This window comes from Eleginops maclovinus, chromosome 16 (assembly GCF_036324505.1).
Source record: "Eleginops maclovinus isolate JMC-PN-2008 ecotype Puerto Natales chromosome 16, JC_Emac_rtc_rv5, whole genome shotgun sequence".
Taxonomy (NCBI): Eukaryota; Metazoa; Chordata; class Actinopteri; order Perciformes; family Eleginopidae; genus Eleginops; species Eleginops maclovinus.
The window spans coordinates 12,803,900-12,820,622 of NC_086364.1; the positions used below are offsets into that span (position 1 = coordinate 12,803,900).

Genomic DNA, 16,723 nt, shown 5'->3' on the forward strand with positions numbered 1-16,723 from the left:
AGCTTGTAATGAAGAACATAGGCTCCTGCGGGTCGGCCGTGCTCTGTAACTGGCCTGACCAGGTTATTGCAAATGAGGATGTAATATTTATACGTTAGCTACGTGATGAAGGTTGTAAGTATACTGACTTGCTGACCAGGCTAGAAACACTGCACTTGATTAACCAAACTGTCTCTACATGAAACGGAGAGAGGTTGTGTGTGTGGTACAGCGTGTATGTGTGATTGTCAATAAAATTTCTTGTCATCTCGATGTTAGTTGGAGCGTGGCAAGAATATAAGGAGGAATCCGTGCATGTAATAGTGCCATATGTGTGACCTCCTTGAATGTGCCTTGTACCATAAGATATTACATTTTGTGTTTTACTGTGTGTGTGTGGTATGTGTGTGCTCGCTGTTGTAAGCGTGGCAGCAGGTGACCTGGATGGGCTGAAGTGATGCTGGGGGGTGTGTGTGTGTGTGTGTGTGTTGGAAGATGTGGAAAGGAAAGGAGCAGGGATTGCATGGGGAGGCAAAGGGCCGAAGAGGGGAAGGAGGGGCTGTCGGGTCTCCTGCTAGTGGCCTGCCACACAGACAGCAGCACACCATCTGCTGTATGCTCTCGGTCAGCTCTGTGCCAATGAGCCGCTGGGTGATGGACAGCAAGGATGAGCAGGGGGAGGAGCATGAGGTCCAGACACAGTCATCACAGGGCCAATGGTTGAGCAGGAGGAGTCAAAGAAACTGAGTGAGGGAGGTTAAAATTAAAATGTGTTGTGTATGCCTGAGTCAGCATTGGGTTTTAGCTTTCCCTCTGTGTAAGCTTTGATTGGCCAGGTGCAGTTCTAATTTGAGTATGTTGTTCTTTCCATTTTAATTTGGCCTCTTTTGTAATACTGAATTTGAGCAGCGTACGCCTTGTTCCAATTGGACACAATTTGCTTTTGGTGCTGTCTTGCTTTGGTTTTTTTTGGTGCACATACGTTACAATTATTCAACTATCTTTGTGACCTGGCATCTGGGGCTATTAAAAATGCATTTATAATCAATGACTATTATCTGTATTAAATGCAACATTTTGTCTGATGAAATCACCAAATGTTGTCGAATGAAATGATGCATGCAAGTAAACACACCAACATGGTTTTGGCGCTGTTCATTTTGCCGGCCAAAGTTTGGCTGAACTGTATTCTCTTTATTCTACTATGTTGTGATCAGGGGAGCAGGACAAAAGAAAAGAGAAAAGAGTAAAGGTGGGAGAACTGGAAGGAAGAGGGCAGGGTTTTCATGTGACGAGAGCTGCTGAAATCACTCTCAGGCTAATCAGAGCTCATTTGGAAACCTGCAGGATCATCACACATGGCTTCACAGTCTAATGTGTACCCTTGCTCCTTCTTGGTGTCCCAACTAATCTGCCATGCTTTAACCACACTCTATTTCTGGCTGCAGATCCTAATATTTATCCGTAAAACGTACACGTTTTTATTCCTCAGTGGAACCAGCTCTTTAAATGCAAATGTTCCTAACCAGCATGAGCTCGGTACACATACTTTTTTCCAGCTCTGTCCCGCCAACCGCACTCACCTGCCTTATTATATTTTAAAATAACCCTGCAATTCTCCATTTCTCTTTGGCTGTGTTAAACTAAGACAGTGTTTTCATCTGTGTATGCAAACTCATACTTGCAGAGACAAAAAAAGTAATGTTTTCCTTCACGCATTTACAAAACCGCTTCACCAGACTGGCACGGCAGGCTCCCTGACAGAGTGACATGCAAACCCTGACAAACTAAATGTCCCGCTGATTCCACAGAATGCTCGAAAATGTACAACCCTTCATATGCAGTGTTGTTGCACTGAAAGCCCATTAGGCTTGCTTAATGTGGCAGGCATTGCAGGCAGCTGCTCAGTACATGATGAAGCCCTGACACACAGCTTTCATTTAGCATAGCGCAAGCATTGGCGTCTGCATGTGTGTGTGTGTGTGTATTTGTTTTTGTATTTATGTGCATCAATGGGGGAAGACAGATAGTAACAAGGCTACATGTTGGTCCTTTCAGTTTGTAATGCACGTGAGCTGTGTTAATGTACATGTGTGTTTTTGTAGTTGCATTATTGTATTGTATGTGTGAGCATTTTATGTGAGTGTAGCTTGTATCAGGACACCAGCAAACTGACTGGTGAAATCTGTTCTCATCTCCCCTGTATTTAAGCCTTTGCTCTCAGATCAGTCGTGTGGAAAGGCCCCTGGTCCTTCAGAGCACACGCTGACATTTTTATCGGTCTTTCCCTTTTCCGCCTTACCTTTTTTTCTGTGCATTTTCCCCTGAACAGTAGTTATTATTAAAGGGTGGGGGAATAGCTGTTTTTACACATCACCTCAACAAAGTGCTTTAGTCTTTCAACTGTCCTTGTATGGTGACAATGTGTGAATGGGGACTGATCTCAATGCAGTATTTTGCTTTCAGTAATGCAGGGGTGGGTATATTTCATAGGTTTCCTCATGAAGAATTGACTAGGCCTTTGCAAGCCTGATGCTTTTTATCAGAGAACAGTTATTTTGGATAAAGGAGTTGCTCAACTCTAGGTTTAAAATTCTGAGTTAAGATCTTCAAAAAACCTTGACCTGAAACCATATCCCATATTGAATTTTTCCACATACAGTAGACGCTTAGTCCCACAATACTATAATATTAAAATGATAATTTCAAAACTGCAACCTACTCACTAATTCATAAGAATTGATTCTTTGACGGGCTTATAGCAATAATATCTTTAGAGGAGGCAATAAAGCCATAGTGCCGCTAACCTTGCTATGTGCACTCGGCTTATTGTTGTATAATTTGTAAAGCATATTGCTTTAATGTGTGTGTTTTTTTGAACTCTTAGCTTTACACTTTTTCTGCTATCAGACAGAGCATATATCTGGCAGAGCACTGTGTTTCTAAGTTCTCCAAGTCTCATTTTGATCCAATCTCCCTGCTTTTTCTCCTCCAACAACTGAGCTATTATTCCATCCCTCTTAGTTGTGATGTCCTTCGCCCAAACTCTCCTCTTTATGCTGCCCTTCTCTCTCTCTCTTCATATTCCTTTTACCCCTTCAATTTTCTTCCTCGCACACTCTCTTTCACCTCTGTCCTCTTCAGCCCATCGCTTTGCCACATTTCCTATCCAGCCACCCTGGCTCTGTTTCCCTTTCCTTACCCTCGGCCTAATATATGATAACAGGACATCTGTTTTGTTATCATTCCCTCCTTTCCTTTTTCTTTCACTCATCTTTTGCCTCTTTGTGTCTTACGCTCATCGGTTGTTTGCTACCTCCCCTGCTCCCTCCCTGGTGCTGGGGGTTTCTGTGCTCTTCAAAGCCCTTGGCTGAGAGCAGTAGATCACAGAGAGGCCTGTGTGAGTGAAAGGTTAATGGATGGCCTTTGAACATGTATTGGTAGTCGGGGGCGGGCAGGAGACGGAGGGAGAGGCCTGGGCGGAGTGGCGGTGTGTTCTTTCAAACCTTCCTTTGAAGATGACGCACACTGATCTCATGTGTCGGTGCCTGTATACGGGGGCTGTGCCTTTTTTGTTTATTCATTTGTTCACAGTGTTGGTGTACGCGTGTTTGTGCATGTGTGAGCCCATTTCGTTTTTGTTTGCTTGTAGTTGTGTGCGTTGGGGTATGTTAGTTTGTGTACATTGATTTGTGTGCTGCAAACAAGCTCCTACATTAAGGACTGGGGATTGTGTTCCTGTTTGTGCAGTCGTGTGATAGCTGCCTCTTTTCTCTCAGGGCCTAGCAGCGTAACTTTGAGGCTTTGTAGCCGTGAAGGACTGTGTGTATGTGTGTGTGTGTGTGTGTGTGTGTGTGTGTGTGTGTGTGTGTGTGTGTGTGTGTGTGTGTGTGTGTGTGTGTGTGTGTGTGTGTGTGTGTGTGTGTGTGTGTGTGTGTGTGTGTGTGTTTGTGTGTGTGTGTCTGTCTTGTGTGTGTGTGTGTGTGTGTGTGTGTGTGTGTGTGTGTGTGTGTGTGTCTGTCTGTGTGTGTGTGTGTGTGTCTGTCTGTCTGTCTCTGTGTGTCTGTCTCTGTGTGTATGAGTGTCTGTTTGTGTGTATGTGTCAAGCATGTCATGTGCTTGAGATATGTGTGCATTTGCTTTTTGTGTGTTTTGTGGACTGCAGATTTATAATTAACAGCAGCAGCTTACGGCTGGCAGCCAAGGGCAGTAGAGGGGGAATGAGAGGGGGAGAGAAGGGGAAAGAGAGAACCGCAGGGAGAGAGATGGATGAGTGGAGAGGCTCAAAAACCTGTGCGCGGGGATAAAGGACGAGTAAGGAATGGGAAGGGAAGGGCAGAAAACAGGAGGTGAAGGGTCAGGACAAGAGAACAAAAACAAGGGGAGAGTGAAGGACACAGGCGAGGGTAAATGAGGCAGTTTCCAGGAGGATGAAATTAGATGAGAGATTGAGGGATGCTGCTAACGTAAAATAAAATTCAAAACACAAAGACTGGTGGAAACATACAGTATAGGCTACAGGTGAACAAGATGGCCTTTAAGGATAAGAGGGATACATTAGTGTTTTATAGCCAAATGAAATTGTAATTCTTCAATGAGAAATAGTAGGTACAGCAGCACCACAAATGCAGCACACTAGCTACCCAACAGATAAATCAGCTCATAAACATGCACAGTAAAAATACACACAGACACACACTCAGTGCACACGTCCAAGCCTTAGCCTTAGTGTATAAGAAGGTTAATTAAGTGTCTAATGCACTGGCAGGCCCGGGCTTTGACACTCATCTTTCTTAACTGGTCTCTGGATGCGACTTGCAACTCTTCTGAATGCACACATATCTTTCTGACAGCAAGCCTTGCATGGTGCTCACTCACTCAGTCCCCCTTCTCTCTTCACACCTTATTTCTCACTCTCCCTCCCTTTTCTTACCACTTTCTTCTCTTCTGTATCACCACCTTTCTCACTTTCCTCTCCACCTCTATTACTCATGTTTATTCTCCCTTCATCCCTGTGGCTGTTTCTCTGCATCACCTGTAGTTTTACTCCAACACAATGTTTATACTGTATGTATCTAGGTCTGTCTGACTCACTGTCTGCTGCTGGCCTGCCTCTTGTGATATGTGCTGGAAACAGAGAACATAATAGAGTTGTGTTAGGCCTGCAGCACAGCTCATACCCCTTGGGAGATTGAAGATATTTTACACCGGGTGAATCTCCTACTTTTTAGGCAGGGTGATTTTCATTTTGGGCTATGCCGTTTCCCCCCGCTGAGGCGCTTTTATTGCATAATTAGGCGCCAGCGCTACCAATGAAGTGGTTTGACAGTATGAGCACGTCCCGTCTCGCCTGCTTCCTAAAGTTTGTGTGTGTGTTGCTCTGTGTCTCTTGGCCCTTTTACCGCCTGTCTTAATTTCTATGCTATGCCTGCTAGTCCCCCCTACAGCAAAGTTTGTCAACACACTGAGAGTTTTTGAAGTTGAGGGTGAATGAGGGTTAGTGCTTGTGTGTTTCTAATGGCAATAATTGTGGTGTGATAATCGCAAATGCATGAGTAAGGGTTGCATGAGGGTTTGTACGTATCCCATTTCCAATGGGGGCTTGTTTAATTCCCTAACAAATGATGTAATGTTATTAGATGTGCTGTAATTCAGTTCAGTTAGGGGACTGGGTCACTGAGGAGAGAGGCTGCCCATTCTGATTGGATGGAGACAATAGGAGGTCCTATTTCCCACAAATGTTTGTCTGACTCACTCCTTTTATGTTGGTGACCTTGTGCTTCCAAAAGAAGAGTTGTGATGTTGATCTTCTGCCAGCATCTAGTTTGATGGTTTCTTTTTCTATTGTTACCCTCTCTTACTTGTTCTGGCTTCCATTTATCTCCCTGTGTGTAAGCTTGACTTGGCTCCATCACAGTAGATGTGTGTCATTTTTTCGCTGCTTTGTGTTCTGACCGTATAGCTTGGCTGGTGACTCCCTATACAGTCGGTCCTCATCTCATCTCCTCCGTCTCGTTTGCCTTTAGGAGACAGGCGGAAGAGTCAGAAGTGATGAGATAGCATCCTAGCTTTGAGGCTGCCGTTACCGCCACACACACACACACACAAACACACACACACACACACACACACACACACACACACACACACACACACACACACACACACACACACACACACACACACACACACACACACACACACACACACACACACACACACATTGTCCCACAAGCTCACTCACACAGCACACATCCCCTGCACCCTCATGTTAGGCATTTAGGTTTGTCTCGGGATGTCACTTTGTCACAACTCTTCAGCTTGAAGGCTGCCTGGATGTGACAGTTCTGGCCGCACTGCCTCAGCTTGTCTGGGATGACAGGCCATGCTCCAGCGAGTCATTATACTAACTCGAAATGCTAAATGAGACGATAAGATAAAGCGCTAAACTGATAAAGTACTGGAGACATTGGTCGGGATTATTCTGTGGGAGAGCGATTCCCATCACTGAGACCTCTCCGTTCTGTCCACGACTGTAAAATGACTTGTTCTTCTTTGCCAGATTTACTGAGAAACGAACCTGAAACTCATGAGGGAGATGACTCTACTGGCTATAATTTGAGGGCATATGTAGATGAATGCAGTATACTTTTTGATATTCAATTTACGTAAAAAGAGGATATTCACCTATGAGCCTTAATGCCTCATAAAGTTTGTTATAAAGACCATGATATAACAAGAATCCCACCTCGTCAGAAGCATGCCCAGTGTCTCAACTACCGTTTGGCGAGAATGTTCTCTGGCACCATGCTTCAGTGCTATGCTAATGTATAGCATTAGGAGATGACTGCTGGAACAGACAGAGGGCTAAAAGGGGCTGATCACATTTCAGTCCCAGTAAGACAGTCAGCCATCCAGCTAATAAGTCAGCCTTGGGCCCACAGAGCTCCACAAGTATAATCTTTTATTGTGACTCAATTGCAAAGTCGCTATCACAGTCTATGGCTACCTGCAAGGCCAAGCCTTTTAAATCAATTATTGCTGAAAAAACACATTATAGAGTGTCTGTGATAACACAGTCCAAGGTCAAACTGTCAGAGGTATTGAAATCAAAGTGCAGTTATGTTTGAAGGCACGCTGCAGATGATGGAGCCTTTCGTTTCGATAAAAGAAATAAAATTCTATTCAAACTGTTTTTGCTGTTCTGAATGACCTCTCTCTGAGTCTGACAAACGCAAATGCTTTTTACTTTCCTCAAGTGCTGGTCACAGCTCTTAGTTGCAGGTCACCTGTCCTCATCTCCAAATTATGGTTTATCTTGGCAAGCATTTGTGCGTATATCTTTGTGTATGGTTGTGTGTGAGCATACATGTTAAGACTTTTAATGGCAAATAAAGAATGGGTGAGTGAAAAGACTGCCATAGCTTCTGCAATAGATGTTCTTGTCTGAGTGTCCAAGCAACTATCCACCCTCAGGCTTTAATTACTGTGTGAGGATAATGAGTCAAATCCAATCAGTTCTCTCTCTTGCTCTTAATTTGTATGGAACTTCTATTATGAAGCCAACCGCTTCAGCCCCTCACACCAGCTGCCCTGGAGTGACATCAGACTGTATGTGTGTGTGTGTGTGTGTGTGTGTGTGTGTGTGTGTGTGTGTGTGTGTGTGTGTGTGTGTGTGTGTGTGTGTGTGTGTGTGTGTGTGTGTGTGTGTGTGTGTGTGTGTGTGTGTGTGTGTGTGTGTGTGTGTGTGTGTGTGTGTGTTCTTGCACACTACCACGTATATTCATATAAGATTGTGTAATTATCGAATTGGCTCATATCATTATTAGTGTGTGGGAGAATTGGTAACAATTTCTTGCGAATGAAAGATATGAACACAGTTTTATATACCACGGGAGATGATTCATAGTCTTACAGTGAGAAATTAGATCCACCTATACATATTGCTGCTGCTGAGAAAGATACTTTGTCATCTAGCTATTATGAGTCTGACAGGCAAGACTAAATGGCCACGTGTGTATCTATGTTTGTTGACTGAAGAAACCCTGAAACCTTAATGGATTCCTGCAGAGTGAAGGACAATCGTAGCCCATGGCCAGTCAAAGCTTATCCCCTGCTCATCTCATCTCAGCTCAGCTCAAAGCCAGCCTCTGCTTCAGCTAGGCCTCAGGCCATCTGGCTCCCACACACCCACACACACACATGGACAAACACACACACAAAAAAAACCACACACACACACACACTGGAACCCCCAAAATGATGCTCCACACTTGTCTGTGAATGCATCATTCAAAGATGTATGCCGTTTATCTTTATATAAACGGCTTACAAACTGCTGTATTTACCTTAAACCTGGAACTTGTCAAACATTGAAATATGTAGGGGTGAAAGAAGATACATTATGGCAGAAGTAGAGAGTTGCAGTGGTGCCAGACATAGGCTTTATCATGGTCGCTGTCACAATTGAAATGTACTGGCTCAATAATGGCTCTGTTCATTTATGGCAAGATGCATATAAACTCTAACAGTGGGGCAAGAAAAGAAACAACCTGAAAACATAATGGATTAAGGTTCATACATCACAATCTGTGTAAAATTGGACGTGAATTTACATCGATGTGATTCAAAACATTAATTATATTTAGTTTGAGCCTTTACCCAAAAACATAATTATTTGTCTTGATAAGATCAAGTTCAGCTTGACTAAATAAACTCTTTGCGTGTCAACATCTAGTCAGTGAGCCCCTGGCTAAATACCAGACATAACACTCATGGTAACAAGCAAAAACAATCTGTACAAACACGAGCTGATCAGCATAACCACCTGAAATAAAACAGCAAACTATCGCTCAAAAACAATGCAGGAATTATTTTTAATGTTGAAACAGATTCCTAAAGAAACAAAACAGCGATACATTAATTTAACTACCTCCTTTGACTGTTTTCAAAGAGCTGAAACCTAGCTATTTCCCTTAGTGTTTAGGGGGCACTGCATTACACGTCCCTGAATATTGGGGAATAGTTATTATATAAGGTATGTTTGGTATGTAAAGTATGTTTAACTTGTGGTCTGCCCCCTGTGATGGGGGCTAAGTGGACTGAGCTTGATCACTCCTGGTGGCCCCCTTCAGTTTTACACTCCTCTTGGCTCACTGTGTGGCTCTAATAGCTGGCCAGCTGTATGCTGCTGTGTACTTACACCACAGGGTAGTTAAAAGAACAAGGCAACACACTGACTCGATGCATTGCAATCCCACTGTGACAACAAAACACTGCGTGTGTATGTGTGTATGTATGCAACGCAAGTATGGACGCGCACACTCGTCTGCCCAGTATGTCTGAGTATGAGCTAATTTGCTCGTGTGGGTTATTGCGTTTGTGTGTGGATTTGTTTGTCCGGCTTCGCCTGCTGTTTGCATCTCCGTGTGCTTTAATTAGTATGCGCTTTTGCATCAAGGCCTTTGTGAATTGGCACTGGCACTGCATGCTGGCGAGGCATAAAAGATTTGAAGTCTGTCTGTGCTAGTCATTCAGCCTTAATGGCGTTAGTTACACAACTGAACTCAAGCCCCTGCTGCATAAATTGGTGGCATTTGGAAATATGAGCAAGTCCGATTGCAGTGAATCATGTAGCCCACCACTGCAGAGCATGTCGGGATGACTGACATTGACATTGACCCAGATGAACACTGAATGTACAGCGACTGAAACCTAAGCAGTGTTAGCTCAGTGTCAGGAAGGGAAAACAGCCCCGCTCTGGGTTTCAGCACTAACAGAGGTGGGAGAAAGAGGCTGACTCAGTGCCCTCGTCTGCTGCTGAGCCCGTCTGGCAGGGAGAAGCACTGTGCGAGAGAGCCTTGGTTTATAAAGAACTGCTAAATTACAGCCTGATTAAGTGAACTACTCTGTTTAGATTTGACAGAATGCCCACCAGCCTAATACGTGTCATGTCCTCTACACTGACAATGAAGAGGAGAGCTCAGTCAAAACACTACCCTCCTGCAGGACAGCAGACAGCTCCACACCTACCAGTCTCTGATACAGCTCCCACATTTGTTATTTTCCCAAAATAAGTTTTGTAGTTCAGGACCATGGACAGCAGCTCTCACAGCCACTGGCATAAGTCTCAGCACGGACAAATACTGGCTGTCCTTCAACACCACGGACACCCTCACTGCCAGATCACTCACTGGGGCTCTACCTAAATTCTATTTCTTTGTCCCTGTTTCCACATATGCTGTACAGAAAGTCTGATGCCATTTTGTATAGCTTTTTTTTTTTGTGTGAGACTGAATATAGAGGAGAAGTTGGAAAGGTATGCAGTTATGGAGAGAGCTTGAGAGACAACAAGTGTCTCTCTCAGCGCCTCTTTGCAGCCCTCTACCATGCCTCTCTGCCTGGCTCAGCGATTAACCCTGAGTACCTCGCTGTCCCTGCTGACCCTTCTCCAGACAAAGCCCCGCTGCTGGCCCCGGCAGTGCATTGACTTGCCTCTCAGACGGCTGATTAACAGCAGTGGGTGTGCAAACGGTGTACACACCAGGGGTGAAGATGTACAAAGACACTAGTTCTCTTTCTTTGCTTTTTCTACCATGACTTCCTCTGTTATTCAGAGAGAATCTTAAGGTACTGCTCTCACACCTCATTGAGGTGAAAAGGATGCTTGGAAGGACACTCGTTCTTCTCTGGTGAGGGGATGAGTATGAGAAGCTGATAACTGGATGTGTGTAGGAGTTTGTTAACATTTGAAACTCTCACAGTTTATCTCACAAGTGGCGCGATATCTTATTGGAGTAACTGGTAATGGCTGCAATTCATCATGCCAATATTTGATCTGTGATGTTCCAATGTGAAAACTGCATTGCCAGGCTGCGCATCAACAGAACTGAAACTTTACTGCTCTGTGAAGGCGAGTCAATAATAACTAATTTGAGCTTTACATGAAGACAATAGAAACCACTTTCATTCTGCCTGCATTTGTCAAATACTACACATCATATTTACAATGTGGTTGAATAATAAAGTACCTCCTAAAAGTATTAAGGTTCATTGAATTATCAATACCTTTGCCACTCTCCCTCTTTCCATTCCAGCCCTGAGCCGATCAATGATGCCCTTCGGCCTGATGCGTCGAGAGCTGGCGTGTGAAGGCTACCCGATCGAGCTGCGCTGCCCTGGAAGCGATGTCATCATGATTGAAACGGCTAACTACGGCCGCACTGATGACAAGATCTGTGACGCAGACCCCTTCCAGATGGAGAATGTGCAGTGCTACCTGCCCGACGCCTTCAAGATAATGTCACAAAGGTAACTATTGATCTGTTGGGTATTCTGTGTCAGAGACAGAGCCTGTTTTTGGCCAGGTAAACAAGATTATTTTTCACAACATACTGTAATACATCCAGAATTTCCTGCTTTTCCTCCTGAGATGTGTTCTTGGTGAAATACTGAAATCCTTGTTCTGTGTGGAACGACACTTTGTCTAGAAAGTAGTATATATATACATGTATATATATAGTGATGCATATGTGTGTGTTCATTTTGTGTACATTTGTGCGTGATTGCGAGTATGTGAATGCAGAGGCTTTGGGATTTTTGAGTGTTTGTAGGGCTTCCTACAGCTGCTCTGTGTTTGCGCTTTGCGTCTGCTTCCTCTGAGCTCAGATCAATAGAAGCCCTCTCCCAGCTATCCATCACACACGTAATGGAGGCACAGGGTGCTAGCTCAGGGAGAGAGCTAAGGAGGGAGGGAAATGGCAGGGGGTGACGGAGAGAATTGAGGGGTAAAGGAAGGAGAGACTGCTAGAACGGATAGCGTGAGTGAGAAACAGCACAGGGGAGAAATGCTAAAAGCTGGATAGAGATTATGTGTTGAGAATGAGTGAGTGTATGTGTGTGTGGACATATATCTTTTCTTGTGTGTGTTTATGTGTGTTTCCTGGTGTGCAGACGTGCGAAAGCATGCAGCGAGCAGTTTAGATTTAGGTATAATGTGCAAATGAATGTTTTCCTTGTGTGTGTATAGTGTAGAGTATTTGCCTTAGCCCCTCTCGTCCTTCCCTGTTCTCTCACCTCTAATTGCTCCCACTCACAATCCCCCAAGAGAGTAGCCTCTTACGTCACTCGCCCTCTCTCTGCCTCTCCCCTCCCTCCCTCCTTCCTTCTCTCTACCCTTCACCCCACTCCGTTTCCCCGTCTCTTCCTGCCTCTCTGTTTCCCAACACCCCTCGGGTGCAGCTGTCACATGATCTAGTCTAGTGTGAAATTACTCCTTTCCCAACCGTTCCTTCCATCTTTCAGAGCCTGAAGATGTTTTTTTTATACACACTCCTCTTTGTCTTTCTTACAACTGCACTCGTCATTTTTTTCTATCACTTACTTCCTCTATTTCCTCTCTTTTCTCCCTTTTTCCCCTGCCTATCTCCACTCGCAGGTGTAATAACCGCACCCAGTGTGTGGTGGTAGCGGGGTCGGACGTGTTCCCAGACCCCTGTCCAGGGACCTACAAGTACCTGGAGATCCAGTACGAGTGTGTCCCCTACAGTGAGTACTGAGATCCTTTCACCCCCTTGCACCTTCCCAACCCCCTCAACCCATTCATCGCCCCTCCCATCCCTCTCTTTACTCCCCCCCCCCACACCTGAACCTCCTACCCCCTTATCAACCCCAAAAGCCCTGGACAAATGACATTCTCACTCTGACACGTGCTCACTTGCTCCCTATGGCCTTTTCCAACACAAACAAACCAACACAGACTGTCATCCTCACCTGCTTTCTCTCTCTGTCTCTCTTCTTTCTCTCTCATACACTGACAATGCACACACACACACACACACACACACACACACACACACACACACACACACACACACACACACAACACACACACACACACACACACACACACACACACACACACACACACACACACACACACACACACACACACACACACACACACACACACACACACACACACACACACTCTAAACCTTTTTTCTTCATCGACAGAGCAACGCAACAGTAGCTGAGAGGGATTTTCACATGGGGGAAGGAAGCACAGGGTCCGATAAGCACTTCACACACACCCATTGCAAACATTGGGTCAGCCCTTATTGGCGATCACAGCAGTGTAACAGACACCGCCCCTGCACTCGTACACTGATTGACCCAGGGGCATGCCGCTGCCTTTATCAGGTGACAAACACCTTTGCTGTCCCTCTGATTTCCAATAAAAATTAAAATTGGGTGCAGTGAGACAAGGAGGCAGGGGGTGCTGTGTGTGTGTGTGTGTGTGTGTGTGTGTGTGTGTGTGTGTGTGTGTGTGTGTGTGTGTGTGTGTGTGTGTGTGTGTGTGTGTGTGTGTGTGTGTGTGTGTGTGTGTGTGTGTGTGTGTGTGTGTGTGTGTGTGTGTGTGTGTGTTGCACCTTAAAATAGGACTTTTAACACAAACAGCAAAAGGCTTATTTTAGACCACATGACCTGGAGCGCCAGATATTTTAATGTCCCCATGGTAACGGCTGACTTCCTCACGGCACTGCTCAGAGCTGCATGGCAGGTGTGACATACACACACGTCTGCACGCACACACACACACTCAAGTCTACCTCACACTCGCAAAAGGGGGACACACAGTTGCTCTCTTTCTTTCTGCCTCTGACTCGATCCCCCCTGAGCAAGCATGCACACAGACATGAGGACACTCACTCATACAGCCAAAGGAGCAGACACAGAAAGGATTATATGGTGTTGTGTTGATCCTTGTACATGTGAAAATCTCCGCTCAGCCTCCCCTCCTCCCCCTCATGAATTATTACTCTCAGCATTGATCCCCTCCCTGTTCAGGAACTCTTTTCTGGAGGGGAGGGACAGTGGCGCTCACTTCTACCGGGCACAAGCAGAATTGGGGTCCAGGAAGGGGTGAAGGAACAATAATGGGGGGTGGGATACATAGATCTTCATGGGGTGCATGGGCTGATTGCTTGAAGAGGGCGGGGAAACTGAGTGTTTTTCTCTGCTTTTTCCTCAGGCACAGTTGTGGTGAGCAATGGCTCTACGGCATTGCCAAGATGCTAACCTCCTTTGCTCTCTTCTTCTTCCTTCTCCTATCATCTTCCTTTAGCTTATTATCTCTCAAAGTCAGCATCACCTCTATTCATGTATCTCTTTCTGTACTCTGCTCTCTTTCACATTTCATCTATAGTCGAATGTCTTTAATCTTCTTGCACTGCAACATTTCTGTTATTCTTCTATTTTTACTCTCTGTCCATCAATCTGCCTCAGTATCTTAGCACTCTGTTCAGTCTCTGCTGCTGTCTCTGTCGTTTTTTTCTTTTACAGGTGGGACAAATATTCAAATATCCAACTGTCCAGCCCGGATGGGGAGCTTCGGAGAAACTCAGGGACTTCCAAACATCTTTTTCAGTTTTCGCCCTAACCCTTGGCTTAGCTTTTGAGAAACGTTGTTGGATCAGGTCGCAGCCACAGTCACAGATAAGCAGAAGTTGAGAATTTCTCTATAGTGTGAGTCTTTTCTTCGATGCCTTCAAAGTCAAAACAAATCTTCTTCTCAAGTCTCCTCTACCTTCTGCACAGTCTGTCTTTCACTAGATGTTAGCTGCTGTTAGACTGACCCTCTCCAGGCGCGTGACTTTGTTAGGTATTTTCTCTGGAAGTTCTATGCTTTAGCCTGGTGTCCCATATTATAGTTCATAGAGGGTCGAGGTAGCATTGCTAAGTTGCTTTTTCTCCTCATGTATTCTAACCTTGTTTGTTTCTCTCTGACTGCACAAGGGAGCTTGCTCTCTTTCCCCAAAGCAATCAAAGGGATGATTAAATAGCTGCTGACTTGCATTTTTCCTCCCTGTGTTTGGAAAAAACTTTTTTGATTGTGTGTGAAGTACGCCACAGCTTAGAAAATTGGAAGCTGATCCCTCTATGATGAAAAGTCCTTCCTGTCTGAGGTGACAAAGAAGAGCTAATTACTCCTGTCCTCTGCCACTCTTTTCCACTGGAGAACACGTCCACACTACACATGAGCGTATGCAGACAACTTATACTGCGGGCTGCTCCACGTTTTTGTTCTCATCTGAAGTAAATAAGACCTGACACATTCAGACTCAAAGCTGAAACTGTTCATCCCAAAACCTAGTCACCATCGCACCACACGCCACTCAACTAGGGCAATTTTAATTACCAGGAGAGGGGGCGCGACGCTCTCTTCAGTCCTGCCTCAGCAGAGATTTGTCAAGATTAATTGAATTTGCTGCTGCTAATCGCTCTGGTAATGCCCCATCGTTCACGTCTGGCTGGGAATGCTGGGCACTCTGGCGTCACCCAAGGCTGACGCATATTTTTCATCGCCTGTCCCTACAAAAAGGTTAACAACAGAGAGATGATACGTTAAGGCTGTGTGTCAAAGCAGTTGAGATTGTGTGTAGCCACAATGATGGCTAGCGTCTGACAGGGGCCTATATGTGCGTGTTACACAGACGTCATGTTTCCAGTCACCTGAGACAGCGAGGTGACAGCCAGAGCAAAACTGACACACACTCGCTTTTGTCAGCTGAGCTCAAGCAGGGGTCCGGAACGTGTGTGTTTGTTGCTACGCGTGTGATCGCTTTGAAAAAAAAATACAAATCCGCCAACAAGTCAAATCATATCTCATCGAGCCAAAACACCCTGCGAGGCCTCCCTGCCACATAGCATTGTTTTTGCCAGCTAGAACAGAGCAAGACAAAACAGTTCAACAGAACCCTCATTTTGCACTGTCACAGCCTGCTTGAGACGGCTGGATTCCATTAAGACATAACAAATCCATGCACACAGCTGTGGCATGTATTTACTGCAGTGGAAACCCTACACTGCAGTTTTAGCACCAATGTACACTGAATCAGAGTAAATCTGCCCTGTGAGAGAACTCTACCTGCCCCCCCCACCCCCCCCCCCTTCCCAGGACACAGCAGTACATCATTATTGACTCCTAATGCTCTTCATTCGGGCCATCCATGCTGGCCATGCCAGAGCCATTAGACCTGGTTCTATGCCTCTGCTACTTCATCAGCTGTGATATATCTTGTTGATATGCACAGTGCAGTTAGCGGAAGAGCTGCCTTTAAATGGCCTACTCAGGCTGTACCGAAGAGATTCTGCAGAGCTTCTTAGGTAACTCCAAATTCTCCACTTTTACATTCATATCTTGCGGCCCAGCCACTGTTTTACTTAATAAAATTGATTCCTCCCTACAAATGTATTCAGCACTGCCTTTTCATTACAAGACTTGCCGTCTTGGACACTAAGCCGCTGGAAATGATAGTTGACTTGTTGCAAGAGTTTGTCAGTAAAAGGAATAATGGCATTGTAATATGTCAAGTTTTCAAGGGGAAGAAAAGGAAAGACTTTGATGTAGCTGAAAATGAAATTCTATTAATATGTTTAGGGGCACCATTAGACGCGGGGCTCATAAATGTTTGGTGAATGAGAAGCAGCCGACTTTACTCAGGCCTTGGAAAGGGATGACTTTTTACCGTGAAAAATTTAAAGTGAGAGACGGAACAAGAGGGAAGGAAGGATGCAGAGGAAGACACGCACACACACACATCTCTAGGCTGCTTGAAAGAGACATGAGGCATGGTAGTCCTGCAGTCCAGCATGTGTGTGTATGTGTGTGTGTGACTACTAGCTGTACTCATTAGTGGGGGAGTAATTGATAGGGTTGTAGAGAGCGCTGAGCTGAGTGATT

General features: G+C 45.1%; 1 protein-coding gene across 2 annotated transcripts in view; it reads left to right on the forward strand.

The window, feature by feature from the left end:
* The window catches only part of adgrl1a (adhesion G protein-coupled receptor L1a), a 132,178-nt gene that overhangs the window by 79,773 nt on the left and 35,682 nt on the right, over nt 1-16,723 (forward strand). For both annotated transcript variants that reach the window (XM_063903053.1, XM_063903054.1), the window contains 2 exons: nt 11,076-11,289; nt 12,416-12,525. In XM_063903053.1, the coding sequence (XP_063759123.1) occupies nt 11,076-11,289; nt 12,416-12,525 (324 nt within the window). The remainder of the gene's footprint in view (nt 1-11,075; nt 11,290-12,415; nt 12,526-16,723) is intronic.